This window comes from Megascapheus bottae, chromosome 22 (genome assembly GCF_031878675.1).
Source record: "Megascapheus bottae isolate mThoBot1 chromosome 22, mThoBot2.hap1, whole genome shotgun sequence".
In the NCBI taxonomy this organism is placed as follows: Eukaryota; Metazoa; Chordata; class Mammalia; order Rodentia; family Geomyidae; genus Megascapheus; species Megascapheus bottae.
Window position 1 is genome coordinate 15,045,238 of NC_143530.1, and position 19,466 is coordinate 15,064,703.

Consider the following 19,466-nt stretch of genomic DNA (forward strand, 5'->3'; position numbering starts at 1 on the left):
TAACATGTCAAGGTTTTATAGAAAAATATAATTTTAATTAAATCGATTAGGGATAAGACTTGTTTGGGGGGACAATGGTAGTATCTACATAATGATCCAAATACTTCTTTGTGAGCAAAGCACTGCAAACAAAGAGGTGGATGAGGACCCAACTTTCACCTTCTGAGGAGGAGGAGGGTGATAATTGCTGACTTATCCAGAAAAACAGATCAAGAGTCTTCCTTTTCCTGAAACCTATGGAGAAAAAGGGAGTTGTTACATTCAACCAAAGGAAGAGCTTCTAGCAGTGTAAAATAAGCTACTCAACTACATATCCAAGGATGGAGTCTTATTTATGACATTGTGAAGAGCTGGTTCCTCTACAAATCCTTCCAATCCCAACATCCAAATAACTAAAAATGTGTTTTGTCTGAAGTACACAAACATCAAAGGCTAAAGTGAATCTCATAAAAATCTCAGGAATCAGAGGAACAGAATAGTGACTTCAAAGCCATTATTTCACCAAGAAAATAAAAAAAAAAATTTAAAATTCAGACTCTATCACTAGGCCAAACTCCCAGCCCAAAAATCTTTTTTTATATATTGAAAATCTTCTGCTTATAAAAGGTTAAGAAAACAAGCAGAGACTGGAAAATATTCTTAATGAAAACCTGGGTTTGATTCCTTGGTACCACATGCATAGAAAAAACCAGAAGTGGTGCTGTGGCTTAAGTGGTAGAACTCTAGTCTTGAGGAAAGCCCAAGGGCAGTGCTCAGGCTCTGAGTTCAAGCCCCAGGACTGGAAAAATCTAGAAATGCTGATTTAGGATTTGGGCATTTTGGCAAATGTCTGTTATCCCAGGATCTTGGAGGTATAGGCATGAGGTTCCAGAGTCCAACATAGATTATACAGACTGTTGCACACACCTGTGGCTCACACCTGTAATCCTAGCTACTCAGGAGGCTGAGATCTGGGCATCAGGGTTTGAAGGAAGCCAGACCCAGAGTTCCCTAGGGAGTGCCACCTCCCACCACCCCCCCACACACAAAGACACAAATACCAATAATACCTCAGGCCTCCAAGATTTCTCATAGTTTAAAAATGTTCTGAAAATACCCTGATAATCAAAAAATCACAGAATATGACTCAGCAGAAATAGAAGGCAGCATTATCACTACAAAAACAGAATTCTCAAACAGAAGCCAGCAAAGTGGCTCATGGTTGTAATCCTAGCTACTTAGGAGGTTAAGATCTGAGGATCGCAATTCAAAGCTAGCTCAGGCCCTAAAGAACCTGAGACTCTTATCTCTAATTAATCACTAGAAAATGGAAGTAGGGCTGTGGCTCTAGGTGTAGGGCACTAGCCTTGAGCTGAAGAGCTCAGGGATAGTGCCTAGGCCCAGAGTTCAAGCCCCACAAGTGAGATAAAAAGAAATAAGAAAAGAAAAAGAAAACCAAAAGCAAAACAAAAAACAATCAGAAAAAGGGCTGAGAATGTGGTTCAAGTGGTAGAGTGACATGTAACAATGAACAAACAAAGTCTGTCACTAGGCCGGGCGCAGTGGCTCATGCCTGTAATCCTAGCTACTCAGGAGGCTGAGATCTGAGTGAGGATCAAGGTTCAAAGCCAGCAAGGGCCTAAGAGGACCTGAGACTCTTATCTCCAATTAACCTGAAGAAAATGGAAAGTAAGGCTTAGCTCACTGATAGGGTGGTAGCCTTGAGCTGAAGAACACAGCGACAGCGCCCAAACTGAGTTCAAGCCCCATGACCCACACACAAAAAAAAGTCTGTCACTCTGGGACAGGTGGAAGGAAAAGGATACCTACTTGCATTTGGTACAGGTGTAGAAGACAGTCTGCCCTTCATCAGCTGAGCGCATCTGTCTCGTGTGGTAGGCCATTCCTTCATGACCACATCGTGGGCAGCGCCTATCAACCTAGGAAAGAATCTGGTGCATTAGTTAGACCTAATCATAGCTCACACTTCCCCTCCTCTCCACATCTCCTCGGGCTTGAACTCTGGGTGTGCTCTACCACTTGAGTCACTATGCCACGTTTCAGAGTAGGTTATTGGAGATAAGAGTCTCAGGGACTTTTTTTTGCCTGGGCTGGCTTTGAACCATAATCCTCAGACCTCAGCCTCCTGAGTAGCCAAGATTACAAGTGTGAGCCACTTGCACCTGGCTAACTCTATACTTTTTTATAAGAAGTGAGCTATCACATTCTTTTGAAGACTCTCCCTCTTTTTCTCTTGGTATCTCTGTAATCACCACCACCACCTCATGTCATTTTTTTTTTGGTCAGCCCTGGGGCTTGAACTCAGGACCTGGGCACTGTCCTTGGACACTTTTTGCTCAAGGTTAGTGCTCTGCCACCTGAGCTACAGAACCACTTCCAGCTTTTTCTGTGTATGTGGTATTGAGGAATCGAACCCAGGGCTTTGTGCATGTTAGGTGAGCACTCTAGGCTACGCTTCCAGCCTCTCGTGTCATTTTTTTTTCCCTCCACCACTTTATGGAGTCAGTTCTTGATCTCATTCACTTACTACTGGTCCCTGCGACTCTGGTCCTTCCTCCATAGACATAGGCATGGTACTTCCCAGGCTATGGAACACAACTGAGGTCTTCACAACCTTCCTTTCGAAGTCTGCATGGGCCATAAAAACATGGTGAGAATAGCGGTGGCAACTAATACCCGCAACGCCCCCCCCCCCCGCCCGGGTAAGGCCAGGCGCTTTTGCATCCCACCCTTTCCGTTTTTGATCTCCCCCGCCCCAAACCAAACAAAACAAGTGTTGGATTCCTGCACCAGAGTTCCCCTCTGGTTCCCTGCGCCTCCCCGCCCTTCCACGCCAGGCCCTCCTCTGAGGGATCCCGCCGGACCCTCTCACCCCGCACGCTGACAGAAAAGCCACAGCGAGTACAGATGACCGCATCCTGGATCCCAGGCAAAGGCAGGACCGAGCCGCAATCCGGACAGAAATCCAAGTCCGAATGAAAGCTGGAGCAAGTGCTGCCCACGTCCATGGCCGACAGGCGGGCGAGGGCTGCAAAGAGAACTACAAGTACATCACGGGAAGAAACAGCGCGCGAGCTCGAGGGGGGGGGACCCGAGACCCCCCTCACCTACACCTCTGAGACCCAGGAGCCGAAATCCCTAACCAGAAGCCTGAGCTCCGCGCCGGGGAGCCAGCGGAAGAGGCGACGGCGTCCGCCCCGGCGGGCTAGAGCGTCCGCCCGGCGCTGGCGGAGGAGCAGCGAGCGCGCCCGGCGGGCTAGAGCGTCGACGCGGCCTGCGTCGGCGGGGAGTGACGTCATAACCAGTCGCGCCCGGGCTCGGGAGCGCGCGCGATCTAAACCTCTCGAGGCGTCAGAGCGCGATGCCCGGCTCCGCTCGGGGCTGTGGTGAGGGGAAAGGAAGCGACGAGGATGAAAAGGTGGGCTTCTGCGGCTGGCTTAACCAACGAGCACCCCAGCCTGAGATACTTCGTCATTTTTTTTCTTTCTCATTCTACAGAGACTTCGTCACGGGGCGGTGGTTACAGTTCTCCCCGAAAACTGTACCTCATGGGCCGAGCTCTGGTTGCGCCGTCGAGAGAGGTCCATCCCGGTTGCGGTTCCTGAGACCTTCCCCTCCCTGTATTGCGGCTGTGCAGTGGTTAAAAACAAGCCTTTCCGCGGGCGATCGGCTCTGGTATTCTTTGGGTCCTCCGGGCAGAAGCCATCCACTTATTTTTTTTTAGGGGGGGGGGGGTCCGGAGTAGTGTGGCTGATGTTTAGTACAGAACAAAATGAAGAGTGGGGGGAATAAGTGGAACTCTAATGGAGTTCTCAGGTTGTGGAGGTGGTGTAACAGGAATGGATTAGATTGTCTCTCTTTATGTGTCTGCCAAATGGGTAAGACTAGGATTCCATAAAATTTGAGGCAGCTTGGTGTCTTACGGATCGTAAGACACCCCCCCAACACACACACACACACACACACACACACACACACACACACACACACCTTCATACCACACCTCCCCATTCATCTAACTCCAAATCGTTGTTGTCAACCATTGGACTGACAGTTGTCATCCCCTAATCTTTTAGAAAACATGGGAATAAGTGTCTTTGGGAACTCTTACTATTCTTAGTCACCTAAAGCTTACAATGTAAGTAGAAATTTGTCCCGAAGGGACAGTATCTAGACAGTATCTAGTTCCTTCTAGCCTTCCTACAACCAACCACTCAACTTGAGAGCTGCAGTTAAGCTCCTTTACATGCACCTTTTGTACTCATCACTGCTTTCTCCTCTGCAGGATACGGATACAAGCTTTGTTCTTTCCTTGGGAGATAATTCCATGTGCTTTTTCCTGCAATAAACCTGAGACATGATGAAGGGGATAAGACTCTCAGCAGCAAGCTGCTGAAGTGAGGAATTCCATAATTTCGCCTAATGGTAAAACGTACGTTTCTTTTTCTCCGTCTGATAAAGGGAGATCTGTTACTGAGCTAATGATAACAGGAAGTTTTAATTTTTTACTCTGTTTAGCTCCTTTCAGATAAAAATTAAATTTAAATCCCTCCCACATCTTTTTGGCAGTGCTAGGTAGCAAACACAGGACCTAGTGCATGCAAAGCAAGCACTCTACAACTGAGCCACATCCTTTCCTTTATAGTCAAACAGACATTCAGCATCCACCATGAATGAATACTACCCTAATGCAATAAAAGAACTCAAGTATTATAAGGCAAGGACTTTTTCCATTAGGAGCTTACAATCTGTTCAATAAATATTAAGCAATTATGCCAGGCTTTGAGCTGAGTCTGGGCCTGCACAGTTGAAATCCGACTCAGAATACACAAATGAGTAATTAGAACAAAAGGTGTATTAAGTACAAAATGATAGCAACTGAGCCAAGCCTGTAAAAAGAATTCCCATGAACTTTAGGGAAGATTGGTAAATGCTTGAATAAAAAGATACAATGTTATTATCTATGAGAGATACATAGATATGTGATAAGGATAACTAAGTAGTCTAGAGGATTTAGGATCACAAATTAATGCCAAATAGATGTTATACATAAAGAAATAAAAGTAAAGTAAAAGTAAGGTGGTCACTTAAAAATAACAATGTGCCTAAGAAGTCTATGAGACTAAATATTAGGTATCAGACAGCTACCATTTGCTGAGAACTTACCATATGTCAAGCATGTGCCAGTCTCTATTTAGGATTCAGAGGGGACTTTCCCTGAGTGACACACTAAGAAAGTGTGGAATGAGAATTCACATTTAGCCTTGTTGGTCTTTAGAATTCACATTTAGCCTTTGCTTTTCACTGTTAAGTGGCACATAAGTCACAAAGGGAATTGCCAGGCATTCTCAGTGACTTAAATATGACCTCATAAACATGTAAAAAGTTCATAATGTAGACCATCAGTCTGTGCTATAAATAAACCTGGAATAACTCAAATTTCCATCCTCGGCTCAACAGAGAATTATCTCAAAATGGATTTAGGGTGATGGATGGCTGATAACCTCAAGCATCCAAACAGAGGGATGGGTAGGCAAAAAAGAGCAAATTTCTCAAAATATTAGAGAGCAGAGTAGAGATGCTGTATGTGTTGATAGAGGCACAGAAGGCGCGACTTGAGAAATTGCAGAAAAACAACCGACTGATAAAACAAAGGTCTAAAATTATCTCAGAAGACAAGAAAGACTTGGAGACTGAACAATCTTACAGAAATATAGTTGGACTTACCAAGGATCCTGTTTCTTTCCCTTGCCAATCACAAATACAAGATTCAGAATGGTTCACACTGAATCCACAGGAGAAGTATGGTTTGAGTCCATATAAAAGATTCCCTATTGGCCGGGAGTTTGGCCTAGTGGTTAAAGTGCTTGCCTAGCATGCATGAAGACCCAGGTTCGATTCCTTGGTACCACATACATAGAAAAAAGCCGGAAGTGGTGCTGAGGCTCAAGTGGTAGAGCTCTAGCCTTGAGAAAGTCCAAGGACAGTGCTCAGGCCCTGAGCTCAAGCCCAGGACTGGCAAAAAAAAGAAAAAAGAAAGATTCTCTATTTACTAAAAGCATTCCTGGCCTGGTACCTGTGGCACATGTCTGTAATCCTAGCCACTCAGGAGGCTGAGATATGAGGATCATGGTTCAAAGCCATCCAGGGCAAGATTGTTCATGAGACTCATCTCTAACTACAACAAATGGGAAGTGGAGCTTTGGCTCAAATAGTAGATCGCTAGCCTTGAGTACAAAAGCTCAGGGTCAGTGCCTAGGCCCTGAGTTCAAGCCTCAGGACCAGCAAAAACAAAATTAAAAAGCATTCCTTATTCTCCATTATAAAAGTGGAATCATTTCTCATGGGGAAATGACTTGGTTTTGGCCAAAGCAATTTGGTTCTTTGTCTCAGGCAATAATGAGCAGATATGCTGACATATCCCACATTCTAATTTACCTTGGCTTTTTTTATCTTCTAGATTGGCCTGGGCTCATGTATCTAAAGATCCTAGGATTGCTGCAGGTCAACAGTCCCCACTGGAGAAACAGATCTTGGTAAATGAGTTATCTTTAGTTATCATTTAGTGTGAGACTACCTAGAGCCCAGTGACATTTTCACCCTTCTAGACTGCTAAATGTTTCCCAGCCATTTCCATGGTTATACAACAAAGTATTATTTCGAAAATTCCCAAATATATGAATATACATATGTGTGTGTGTGTGTGTGTATATATATATATATATATATATATATACACACACACACACACTCACATATAGTTGGTTGGTTATGGCCATTTACACTTGTAGAACTTCCAGGTTCGCCTGAGAGTAAAGGGAGTAAAATTAAAATGATTACATAGAAGTAAATACAAGGAGCATTTATCTTTTCTAGGTGTTATTAGGGAGAGTATGTTTTTGTTTAAATGTGTTCAAAGTAAGTAGATTACCACATTATGAAATTTTGAACCTCATTTTAACAGAATCTAGGTGGTGTGCATACAACAGCAGCAAGACACTTGATAACTCAAAAATGCCAAGAGGAGCTTGAAACACTCTGTAGGGAGCAAGCTGTTTCTCTTGACTACTGGCTTGCCAGAGCAGAATCTCACTATAATGAAAGAATGGTGGAAATGTTTGCAGAAAAGGGCATGGATTTAAAGGCGGAAGTGGAGTGTGAAAGAATACTAAGGATACAGGAACCCAAACCATACTCTTGGGCAATGGAGAGAGAGAGGAAACAGATAGAAAGGCACATACATCGAACAGGACAGACTAAAGAATTTAAGAACAAAACTCATAGACAACAGCAACCCCCCAGTGAAACAACATTACCAAAAATTGTTCCGGAAGAGCATTTGATCCCAAAAGTACAAAGAAGAAAACAGGTAGAGGAGAGAGAACAAAGACAAATTAAAGATCATCAGGAGCGAATGACTCGAGGGAGAGGAATTACAGAGGAAAAGCTCAGGGACCGGATCTTGAGAAAAAGCCAAGACCAGCTGTCTACACATGAGAAGTACAAGAGAGTAAAGAAAGACATTAAAGAGTTTGAAAGAGTCATTGTATATCCACTTTATCAGCCATGCAGTAGAAGTTTGATTAAAGTGAATGTTCTTATGGAAAAGTCTGAGAATAGAAAGGAAGTGAATATGTGTTTAAAATCATGTGAAAGAAAATTCTTAGCTGTGCCACCCTTTTTGAAAAGTCAAATAAGACAAATAAATTAGCTAAGTTTCAGTGTTTTTGTGATGAATCGTGTCCCTTGAATGTATTATTTTACCAGATGTCACTCGAGGATTCAGTGAACACTACCATTTGTATCACATAAGAAGTACCAGATAAGCTGGGAGTTTGGCTTAGTGGTGGAGTACTTGCCTAGCACAAAGACACAGGTTTGATTCCTTGGTACCACATGCACAGAAAAAGCTGGAAGTAGTGTTGTGGCTCAAGTGGTAAAGTGCTAGCCTTAAAAAAAAAAAAAAGCCCAAGGACAATGCTCAGGCCCTGAGTTCATGCCCAGGACTGGCAAAAAAGAGTAGATTTTAGTTGCTTTGTGTTTATTCCAGTTGCTTATACATTTTGTGTTTCACTGGCTTTTTTGTTGTTGTTATTTGTCATGGGGCTTGAACTCAGGGCTTGGCAGTGTCCCTGAGCGTTGCATTCTACACAGCGCCACTTCCAGTATTGGGGTGGTTAACTGGAGATGACTATCTCAGGGACTTTCCTGCCCAGGCTGGCTTTGAACCATGATCTCAGCTATGGTTACAATCATAAGCCACCAGTGCTCAGTGGCCTGCTTATCTTTTTTGATATTCATTTTCCTCATTTGTAAAGTGAGACTAATATCTCATAAAATTTATGAGAGACTGAGTAAGCATGCACATGTTAATGGTGCTTCATAGTAACAAAACAGGAGATGAACACATTTTATCTGGCACTTAGAATATGCCATCGGGGGCTGGGTGCAGTGGCTCATGCCTGTAATCCTAGTTACTCAATGCTGAGATCTGAGGATTGTGGTTCAAAGCCAGCTCAGGCACTAAAGACTATGAGACTCATCTCCAGTTAACCACTAGAAAACTGGAAGTGGCGCTGTGGCTCCAGGGGTAAGGCAGTCCCTTGAGCCGAAGAGCTCAGAGACAATGCCCAGGCCTTGGGGTGGGGCGGTAGCTTTGAGCTGAAGAGCTCAGGGACAGCATCCAGGCCCAGAGTTCAATCCCCACGACTGACCAAAAAATAGGTATCCCAGCGGGAAAAGAAAACTGAAATATTAGCCCTTCCCTACCTATATTAGCCCTTCCCTACCTGTGCTTTTCTCCCTCCTCATAATACTGTGGCTATCAAGCCACAGCTCTGGTGACCACATTTCCAAGGAGAACTAAAGCAGACAATCTCTAGATAATGCATTTCCTGATCACAGGCTTTATGTCCTCATCCCTTCCTTTCCCCCTCTCAGGCTCAGGCAGCCTCTCCTGCTGAATGTGACATGTGTATTTCTGCTTTTCCCCAGAAGATACCACTGCAGCTGCTCCCTGTAGGGCAGGTCTCCACAAACTCCATGCCCTTGGGGTCTGGTCGTCTCCATCCCAATTGCCAGGTCAAAGTGACCTCCACAGGGTAGAAATCCAGGACTTTTCCCCTTCAGAACTTGGGTGGTGGGTCACATGTCTAAGGGAGTTCAGAGAAGAGTCAGAAGATTCACAGCCTTCTATTACCTTCTATGGGCTATTTGAGCATAGACCATCTGACCATGTTGAGAATAAACAAGATACTTGCATTTAGGATTAAGACAGTAGAACTCTCAATGAAAAGGGAAATTACATGACATTGTTTTATGAGCTGGGGTGAGTATATAGTAAAGATGATAATAGAGTATGATATACAAAAAATGTATTTTTGTGCTGGGCCCCAGTGGCGCATGCCTATAATCCTAGCTACTCAGGAGGCTGAGATCTGAGAATCATGGTTTAAAGCCAGCTAGGCAGGAACGTTTGAAAGACTCTTATTTCCAATTAATCACTGAAAAAGCAGAAAGTAGTGCTATGGCTCACATGTTAAGAGTGCCTTGAGCAAAGCTTTTAGCAAAAGGAGCTCAAGAACAAAGCTTAAGCCCAGAGTTCAAGCTCCAGGACTGACAATTTTTAAAAAATTTTTACTTATTTACTTATTTATTGTCCATCATGGGACTTGAATTAGGGCTTGGGCGCTGTCCCTGAGCACTTCAGCTCTTCATCTCAAAGCTGTGACCCCACTCCTTGAGCCACAGCCCCACTTCCCATTTTCTTGAGACTAATTGGAGTCTCGTGTTCTTTAGTGCCCTGGCTAGCTTTGAACCTTGATACTCAGATCTCAGCTTCCTGAGTAGCTAGGATTACAGGTGTGAGCCACTGCGCCCAGCTTTTTTTTTTTGGAGATAGCCCTCAAAATAGGGCTGGGAATGTGGTTTAGTGTTAGAGTGTTTACCTAGCATGCATGAAGGCCTGCGTTCAATTCCTAGTACCACACATAAACAGAAAAGGGTGGAAGTGGCACTGTGGCTCAAGTGATAAGAGTACTAGCTTTGAGCAAAAGAAGCTCAGGCTTTGAGTTCAAGCCCCAGGACTGGCAATAATAATAATAAAAATAAGAAAATAATAGTAGCCCTCAAAGATTGGAGATGTAGCTCAATAGTAGAGCACTCACATTTGCCTAGCATGTACAATGCTGTGGATTCAATCCACAGTTACACACACACACACACTCACACACACACACACACACACACACACACACACACACACAGATCTTCAGAAAAGAACTGAGTGTAAGAATTCCCCCCACTCCCCAGAGTTTTCAGTTATTAACAGACTAGAGAAAGGGGTTGTTGGGAGAATAGATGGAACCTTCAGACAGAGGACTCCTGGAAGCACTCCTCTCTTCAACTGTTTCTGCAGTCCAGGGTTCTCAGAAGCATCTTCATCTCCATATGGATGGTCATCTCTGCCCAGTTCAGATCACACAAAGCAACCCAGTTCCCTTCCTGGCTTCATTCCATGAGGGCAGAGCAGCAGTGCCCCCTTGTGGCCTCGGGGTTGAGGAGAGGTGAAATTCCCTTTCATCTCAAGTCTTGGCTTCTCAAGTCATGCCCAGGGTCCAGCAACTGGTCCAGGCCATGTCTCCAAAGTCCTGTTAGGTTTGGAGTCTTGTTTCCCAAATCCACATGACATAGTTTTCTTTTCCATTGAGGCATGATGGACTCTGCCTCAAGGTAGAAAGAGATCTCCAAGTTAGAGAAGCTGGTTTCCTGGTTGAGGGTGTGCCCACAAAATACCTTATTGCTGCTCCTTCCATGAGCAAGCTTTCTGCACTTAGGGAGGGGAAGAAGTGAGGGTATCCCCAGAGTACTAACATGGGAAGTGGGGCCTCTGGAGACACCAGGACATGATAGGCCAAAAGGAGCAGAGAGGAGGAAGCAGATACAAAGCAACGTAGAGGTCAGTGAATACATATAGGAGGAATGGGTTCTGTTGGGAAGAGTTTTGGGGGCTTCTCACTCGCAAGGACTAGAAGGCAGTTGTGAGCTATTATGAGCTAGGTGTGTGCTACTCACGGAGGAGCCAACTGATCCCTGATTGTGGAACACGAAGATCCTACGATGCATTATGGCAGCCATGCTGTCCACTTTAGGTTTCCTCTTCCTTCCAATGGTGTCCTTAAGCTCCACTTGTTCTGACATTTAGTGGAATTAATACAGATTGCACAGGTAATGGCAGCTCAGTCCTATAAGACTGAGGTGTCTTGTCTAAAGGCAAGCCACAGAACAGGACAGTTTTTTCTCTATAATTTTTTAATGCTGGTTGCTCAGGCTAGCACTTTTAACACTCTGAACCACAGATCCATGTCTGGCTTTTTTTTTTTTTAGTTAATAGATAAGAGTCTCACAGACTTTCCTGCCAGGGCTGGTTTTGAATCTCGATCCTCAAATCTCAGTCTTCTGAATAGTTAAGATTACAAGAATGAGCCACCAGCACCTGGCTTGTGTAATTTTTTTTTTGTAGGTGTGGGGCTTGTTCTCCACCTGGGTATTGTTCCTGAGCTCTTCAGCTCAAGGATACCGCCCTAAGCTTGAACCAAGCCCCATTTCCCCCTTGTCTAGAGGTCAACTGGAGATAAAGAGTCTCAGGTCCATTTGTGCCTGGGCTGGCTTTGAACCTTGATCCTCAGATCTCAGCTTCTGGAGTAGCTAGGATTACAGGCGTGAGCCACCATACCCAGCAATTGTGTATTTTTTTTTTTAAGCCAAAAGAAGTAGCATAGAGCTGTGGATAGCTTAGTGGTTGAATATTTGTCTAGAATGTGCAAGGGAGCCCTGAATTCAATCCCTGCCCATGGGGGGGGAAATAATTAGTACAAGGGCTGAGAGTGTGGCCTAGTGGTAGAGTGCTTGCCTAGAATGCACGAAACCCTGGGTTCCATTCCTCTGTACCATCTACACAGAAAAACTGGAAGTAATGTTGTGGCTCAAGTGGTAGAGTGTTAAACTTGAGGAAAAAAAAAAGCTCAGAGACAGTGCCCAGGCCCTGAGTTCAATCCCCAGGGCTAGTAATAATAATAATAATTACTGTTATTAGTAGTAGTAGTACAAGCTAGGGGCCAGTGGTTCATGCCACCGCACCCAACTCATCACTTTTTCAATTAAAAAAAAAAAGTTAATGAATTAGGGCTCAAGACTCCTGTATCACATCTTGCAGTAGAAGGCATTGTTGGCTTAGCCAAAAGAGACCAGACTGTAAAAAATGCAAGATTGCTTATAAAATTCCATCCCTAGGGAATAGAATCCCACATTCCTGATTCTCTGTAATCTTAGTGGACATGGGACAGATCTAATTAGACCTAATTGTGAGCTACAGTTTTGCCTGGTGCTGGTGGTCCACTGCTATAATCTCTAGCTCCTCAAGAGGCAGAGATCTGAGGATTGATGTTCAAAGCCATCCAGCAAAGTCCATGAGAATTTTTTCTCCCATTTAGTACCAAAAAAGCCGGAAGTGGAGCTGTGGCAGAAATGGTAGAATGCTAGTCTTGAACAAAAAAGCTCAGTGACAGCACCCAGACTCTGAGTTCAAGCCCTGGGACCAGCAGGCACCAGAATAGAACCAGTTCTTCGACTTACTTGCACATAACCAATCAGAATGCAGCCCAGGATGTAAAACTTTCTAGACTTCCTTACTGGAAGATAACCTGCACTATCTTTTGGATGACACAGTCCTGAGTAAAATTCTTTGTACTTTGGCCAGCAAGGTGGCTCACACCTGTAATCTCAACTACTCAGGAGGCTGAGATTTGAGGACTGCAGTGCAAAGCCAGCTGGAGCATTAAAGAAGGAGCGACTCATCTCCAATTAACCTCTAGAGAATGAGATATGGGGCTGGGCACAGTGGCCACGCCTGTAATGCTAGCTACTCAGGAGGCTGAGATCTGAGGATCAAGGTTCAAAGCCAGCCTGGACACAAAAGGACCTGAAACTCTTATCTCCAATTGGCCTCAAGAAAATCCAGAAGTGGGGCTTGGCTCAAGGGTAGGATGGTAGCCTTGAGCTGAAGAGCGCAGGGACAACGCTTAGGCCAAGTTCAAGCCCCCTGACCGCCCCCCCCCCACACACACAAAAAACGAAAAGTAGGCCTGCAGTTCCAGGGATCGGGTGGTAGCCTAGAGCTGAAGAGCTCAGGGACAATGCTCAGGCCTAGAGTTCAAGCCCAATGACCCAAACACAAAAAATTCTTTGCACTTTAAGTTTCTAGGACAAGAACCTGAGAGACAAGAGAGGCAGCAGTCAGCAGTGAAACTACAACACCAGTACATATTGCCTGCTGCAGGGTTGAAACCCTAGCTGTGGACTGTAGAACTAGGAGGACTGTTATATAAATCAGCTGTAACCTTGAGCATCACACACACACACACACACACACACACATCTGCATCAATATCGACAGGAAAAAATAAAAAGCCAATAGTAGGAAAAAGCAGAGTGAAAAGAGGCAATTTGGGGCCGCGAGTTTGGCCTAGTGGTTCAAGTGCTTGCCTAGCATGCATGAAGACCTGGGTTCGATTCCTCGGTACCACATATAGAAAAAAGCCAGAAGTGGTGCTGAGGCTCAAGTGGTAGAGCTCTAGCCTTGAGAAAGTCCAAGGACAGTGCTCAGGCCCTGAGCTCAAGCCCAGGACTGGCAAAAAAAAAAAAAAGAGGCAATTCCCCAAAAGAGATGTGTGTAGTACAAATTATCAAGATGAGTGACCCAGTCAACCTGCTCCTTGTTATTATCCCGGAACCATCTCCCCACAGTGAAGACCTATGATACTATCAGCCTGACTCACACCCATTGGGAACAAGTGTGAGCACAGGGAGAAGCTGTGTTTTACACGAAGGTGAGCACTGACTGTTGTCTGAAGCAGCATGGAGGACAGTCAACACATTTCACCAAATCCTCTAGCCTAGTCTCCACATATTGTTGGTTGGTTGGCTCCAGGCTTGTGTACAGGAATTGACAAGTTGGGTCTGTGCCCAACACGGATGCAGAAGCATATTGTGTCTGCCTCTAGTATTATCCCATGGGCTTCTGTTATCGTCAGTATTCCTGTCTCTCTCTGTCCTGGGGCTTGAACTAAGGGCCTGGGTACTGTCCTTCAGTTTTCTTTCTGCTCAAGGCTAGAACTCTACCACTTCAGACACAGCTCCACTTCTGGGTTTTGGGTGGTTAATTAGAGATAATGAGTCTCGGGCCGGGAGTTTGGCCTAGTGGTAGAGTGCTTGCCTACCATGCACGAAGACCTGGGTTTGATTCCTCAGTACCACATACATAGAAAAAAGCTGGAAGTGGTACTGAGGCTCAAGTGGTAGAGTGCTAAGCCTTGAGAAAGTCCAAGGACAGTGCTCAGGCCCTGAGCCCAAGCCCAGGACTGGCAAAAAAAAAAAAAAAAAAAAAAAAAAGAGATAATGAGTCTCACAGATTTTTTCCTAGGGCTGGCTTTGAGCTTGATCCTCACATCTTAGTCTCCTGAGTAGCTAGGATTCACAAGTGTGAGCCACTAGTGCTCAGCTTATCACTGAGATTTTATCTCGCCCCAGTGAAGATGGTTATCATTAAGAAAAACAAAATAACAAATGATGAGGATAGGAGAGAGGGAACCCTGCTGCTCAGGACCCTTATACTCTGTAGGTAGGAATATAAATTAGTGCAGCCCCCCCAAAAAAAACACCCACGACTACCAGGCTAGGATAGCAGTGCTATCAGTAAATCAGGGTGTGCAGCCTGGATGTCTTGTTTTGTAAATAAAATGATTTGGAACCAAGGTAAGATTTGGGTGAGGCAAGAGCTGGCAAGTCAGCTGGGCACTGGTGGCTCACTCCTGTAATTCTAGCTACTCAAGAGGCTGAAATCCCAGCTTGGGGAGGAAAGTCTGAGACCAACTAACCACCAGGAAACCAGAAGGGGGCTGTAGCTCAAAGTGTTAAGAGTGCTAGTTTTGAAAACAAAAGCTCAGGGACCAGTGCCCCAGGCCTTAAGTTCAACTGACCAAAAAAAAAAAAAAAAAAAAAAGTCAGACCCCATCTTTACTGAAAGACTCATGGAACCTCTGCACAGAAAGCAGAGTTAATAGCACTGACTAGGGCACTTCAGATGGCTAAGGGTAAAATGGTCAACATCAGCACAGATAATAGGTATGCCTTCGCTACTCTCCACATACATGGGGCTATTTGCAAAGAAAGGGGGTTACTGACAGCGGAAGGGAAAGGAATTAAAAATAGAGAAGAAATATTGGCCCTTCTTCAGGCTATTTGCGACCAGAAGGAAGTGGCTGTCATGCACTGCCCAGGGCACCAAAAGGGGAATGATCTTGTTTCAAAAGGAAACCAATTAGCAGATCAAGCTGCAAAACAGGAGGCTCAAGACATGGCACAAGAGCTGGTCACACTCCCAGCACCGACCCTACTTGAGAAGCCAGACTATTCTGAGGAGGACTTAAAGTATTTGCAGAAATGGACCAAATCAGACTATGAGGGAGGACTGGGCTAAGACCAGGACAGGAAAGATAATTGTTCCTTGAAGGTTAGGGAAGAAATTAGTAGGCCAGATACACCAGGGTACCCATTTGGGAACACGTAAACTCAAGGAGCTAGTGGGGAGGCAGTTTCAGGTTTCTAAGGTAGGGCGCATGGCTCAGGATGTGGTAGAGAGATGTGCCCAAGGTCAAGCAGTAAATGCAGGAGGGACCAGGATGGGAAGAGGGAGGAGGGAAAGAGGCAGAGAACCAGGAATCTATTGGGAGGTGGACTTTACAGAAATGAAAACAGGGAAAGTACGGCACAAATATATGTTGGTCTTTGTAGACACCTTTTCAGGGTGGGTGGAAGCTTTCCCCACCAAACATGAGATGGCAGGAGTGGTAGCTAACAGGTTATTAGAAGAAATAATCCCTAGATGTGGGTTGCCTCTAGCAATCGGGTCAGATAATGGCCCTGCATTTGTGAGCCTGGTCTCACAAGCACTGGCCAGAGCCGTGGGCACAAATTGGAAACTACACTGTGCCTACTGGCCACAGAGCTCCAGACAGGGAGAGAGAATGAACCGGACTCTTAAGGAAACTTTGACAAAGCTAATTCTGGAGACTGGCGGAGGATGGGTGGATCTTCCCTTCACCCTCCTTAGGGTACGGAGTACACCCTACCTGAACAAGATTACCCCCTTTGAAATAATGTTTGTAAGACCCCCCCACTCTGTCCACAATTACAAGAAATTGTCCTGGCAGAAATGACTGACCAATCTGTGCTCCAGTCATTCCAGGCGCTACAGTCTGTCTTGAGAAGAGCCCACGCAGGGGTCTGAGCTGCACACACTGAGACAGAGGTGGAGCTGCATCTTACCTACCTGGAGACTTGGTTTGGATATGCCGCCACCAGGTGGGAAACCTAGAACCCCGCTGGAAGGGGCCATTCACTGTCATCCTGACCACCCCTACGGCGGTGAAAGTAGAAGGCATTAGGACTTGGATTCACACGTGTCATGTCAAACGAGCCCAGGACAAGAACATCTCCCAGGAATGGGAACCACTGCCAATGGATCCCACAGACCGTGGACTAAAGCTAAGGTTCAAAAGACAATGCCCCTGGCATTGTTCATCTTTGGTTTCTGCTTCTACACTCCCAATGCCAGCAGCTATCACTGACGATTTAAGAACAGGAAAACAGAAGGGGCAACTTATTGTGCGGACAAAAATGTGGTCATAGGATGGGGGGACTGCCCTATAACTGGGTGCTCGGGACCCATTTCCTTTCAGATACAACCTAAAGTAGTAGATTCCTCCACCATAATGGGGGGCCCTTCCATAACTAAGTTGTACTTATGTTTTCTCTACGACCAGACACAGAGCTGGTATAAACAAGGGGCTACATATACAGATTATTATGGGGGTTGCCCCTATTGGTCCTGTAAAATACATGGCACTGGGGACCCCAGGTCACTTTTATTCACATGGGACCCCCCCAATTGTGAAGGGACATGTATTCTGAAGTTAACTATTTCAGATCCATGGGATAAGCGGTGGGAATTGGGAGTCGAGGCAGATATATCGTTCTTACTCTATAGCCTCAACTCCCCTGGAAGCAGTGTGGTTTATATCACGAGAACTCACCCCCGCACCCCTCGATCCAAGAACAGTACAACAAAGTATTTTGGATTCTGAAGATTTCCTACAGTCTCAAATACTGAAGGCACAGAAAGGGAGCCTAGCAATGCCCAAACACTCCCTCCATACGTGGCCTCAGGTTGTACAAGAATCTGTGGACTTACTTAATCGGCCTGTTCGAGGAGTAGACTTTACCCAGTGTTTCCTGTGTGCACTCCTAACGAGACCTCTGATCATGGCAGTTCCCCTGTCAGCAGAGACCTTCAATCCTCCAGCACAAAAGGTGACTGAATGTCAGGAGTCACTTTCTGGAGTCCCTAAATGGGATCCAGAGGGACAGTTCACTTACATTTGCTACTGTAACACCCTCCCTCCCCCTCCCCGATTGTGGGAACTTAGTCTTACCAACCAACTCAACTTGTGGAATATGGCAAAAAGTTTCAGGCAACCTAGTATCTCCCCTTGGCAGCATGTTTTGGTGTAATGGAACCTTGTGGCCATATATTAAACCATGTCCCCTTGTATTTTAGTAACAGCGGTTCCTCAGTTAACTCTACACAAGAGGAGAGATTCTTCAGAGGTTGTTACTCCACCCTCTGACCAAAAGGGCAGTCTTCATCCCCATGATGGAAGGGGTAAGCCTGGTCACTGCTGTGGGAGGGGCAGCATTTGCCGGGGGTGCCCTAAGGCGAAATTAGAACAGGAATTTGAGGATAAACTGGATGAGGCCACTCGTGCCTCTTCAGTGTCGCTGGCATCCTTGCAGAGACAACTTAACTCTCTAGCAGGAGTAGCCCTGTAGAACTGAAGGGCATTAGACCTCCTCACAGCTGCAGAGGGTGGGACCTGCATATTCCTAAGGGAAGAGTGTTGTTATTATATAAATGAATCTGGGCTAGTGGAAGAAAACATAAAAACTTTAGACAAGCTTTGTGAAGGGCTCCATCAACGCTCTCCAGTTAACATAGAATTAGGGTGGCTTCAAAACCCCTTGGCCTGGTGGCTGGTACCCCTGGCTGGTCCAATAATTATGTTACTTTTATTAGTCACAATTGGCCCGTGCCTGGTCCATGCCTTGATCTAGTTCATACAAAAGAGGATTGGAGCGGTTAAAATGCTAGTACTACAGGCTCAATATACTCCCTTACAACAAGAAGACATGGAGTTGGAAGAAGAGTCAAGGATTTGACTCATTTTCCAAAATGAGGGGGGGGGAATGAAGGGACCCCTTTCTTGACTTCCCCCAAAATCCATCCCCTATATGCATTTCCCATCTTCATGACAAAGGAGGACTTGACCCAAGGCGGGAGCTAAATTCCCTCCCTTTCCTTTGTCCTCAGAGCAGCGTGCCAGAAGCCCACCTAGATGATAGGTCTGTTCAAACAGCAAAGGTGTCAGTGGTTTCCTCAGCCATCAATCAACCATGTTGAATCCCATTGGCCACCTGTGTATGGCCAGCCCAACCACATGGCTGGGGCCTATAAAAGTAGCTTGTAGATTAGGCGAGGTCACTCTCTCACTCACATCTTAGAGACAGCCCTGACTGGTCAGTATGATTCTTGATGCTAGACTGCTTTTGTGTCAGACTCGTTCCTTTGATCACGGACCCTAACATTCAGAGCCCTGTTAAGCTCCGGAATCCTGTATGCCAACCAAATACCATCAAAGGGAATGGAGGGTCGGAGATGGCTGCTGCTGCTGCTGCTGCGAGTTCCCCCAGAAGTTAGAATCAGCACCAAGGACTGTTTCCTGACACTCACCCTCAGGAAGAGCTACCCTAAGGATGCATGAAGAGAGGGCCAGGATCTTAAGGACACCGTAATTGAAGCTGTTGGAAAAATGGGGAAATAATTCTAGCCCTGTTCTTTCATAGTTGTAAGTAGGGAAGGCAGGAGGAGAGAAAACGAACTTCAGATCTTAGGGAGGTGAAATGAATTAGAAATCTAAATGTTCCTATTTATTGCTGATATTTTGAATTCCATTACTCTTTCCCAAAGAGATCACTTTTTTTTTTAACGTTTTTCTTTGCCCCTGGAAGGAGGGGAGTTTGCTATTAGCAGGAAGAGGCTGGCTGTAGCCATGTTTGTGTGGGAGCAGAAACTTTTAAAAAGTGAAGAGGAAACTCCAGTGTCTGAGTAGGGGAGTCCCGAATAAGTGAGTGCTGTTGTATTCTTAACAAGGATTAGCTGTGTAGAAGATCCCTGGTTTGTGATGTTTCAATTTATGATACTTAGAATGTAACGTTGGTGGAAAACCTCACATGTTCAGTTGAAATACTTTGAATTTTGATTTTAGCTCCCAGTTGAACAATGTGTGGTAAAT

General features: G+C 45.3%; 2 protein-coding genes across 5 annotated transcripts; one reads left to right on the top strand and one right to left on the bottom strand.

Annotated features, from left to right (window-relative positions):
• Nucleotides 1–153: 153 nt before the first annotated feature.
• On the bottom strand, nt 154–3,214 carry Polr1h (RNA polymerase I subunit H). 4 transcript variants are annotated; one of them, XM_090356165.1, is made up of 5 exons: nt 3,108–3,214; nt 2,873–3,028; nt 2,528–2,628; nt 1,810–1,919; nt 154–234 (listed from the first exon to the last, which is right to left on the bottom strand). In XM_090356165.1, exons 2-5 carry the CDS (start codon nt 3,006–3,008, stop codon nt 210–212), a joined length of 372 nt encoding a protein of 123 aa, XP_090212291.1. In that variant the 5' UTR covers nt 3,009–3,028; nt 3,108–3,214; the 3' UTR covers nt 154–209. The 4 variants fall into 4 exon arrangements, with proteins under 4 accessions (XP_090212291.1, XP_090212293.1, XP_090212292.1 ...); XM_090356167.1 differs by having other exon boundaries at nt 3,112–3,208; XM_090356166.1 differs by having other exon boundaries at nt 2,873–3,040; nt 3,108–3,199.
• Nucleotides 3,215–5,388: 2,174 nt separating this feature from the next.
• On the top strand, nt 5,389–7,716 carry LOC150047986 (uncharacterized). Its single transcript, XM_090356156.1, has 3 exons — nt 5,389–5,802; nt 6,461–6,536; nt 6,965–7,716. The coding sequence occupies exons 1-3, from the start codon at nt 5,579–5,581 to the stop codon at nt 7,709–7,711; spliced, it is 1,047 nt and encodes a 348-aa protein (XP_090212282.1). The 5' UTR covers nt 5,389–5,578; the 3' UTR covers nt 7,712–7,716.
• Nucleotides 7,717–19,466: the final 11,750 nt, after the last annotated feature.

Coding starts and splice junctions, on each gene's coding strand:
- Polr1h (XM_090356165.1), bottom strand. CDS start 3,008: ATGGACGTGGGCAGCACTTGCTCCAGCTTTCATTCGGACTTGGATTTC. Junction 1,920..2,527: donor CAGAGTCGCAGGGACCAGTA/GTAAGTGAATGA, acceptor ATTCTTTCCTAG/GTTGATAGGCGCTGCCCACG. Junction 235..1,809: donor TACACCTGTACCAAATGCAA/GTAGGTATCCTT, acceptor TTTTCTCCATAG/GTTTCAGGAAAAGGAAGACT.
- LOC150047986 (XM_090356156.1), top strand. CDS start 5,579: ATGCTGTATGTGTTGATAGAGGCACAGAAGGCGCGACTTGAGAAATTG. Junction 5,803..6,460: donor ACACTGAATCCACAGGAGAA/GTATGGTTTGAG, acceptor TTTATCTTCTAG/ATTGGCCTGGGCTCATGTAT. Junction 6,537..6,964: donor CACTGGAGAAACAGATCTTG/GTAAATGAGTTA, acceptor TCATTTTAACAG/AATCTAGGTGGTGTGCATAC.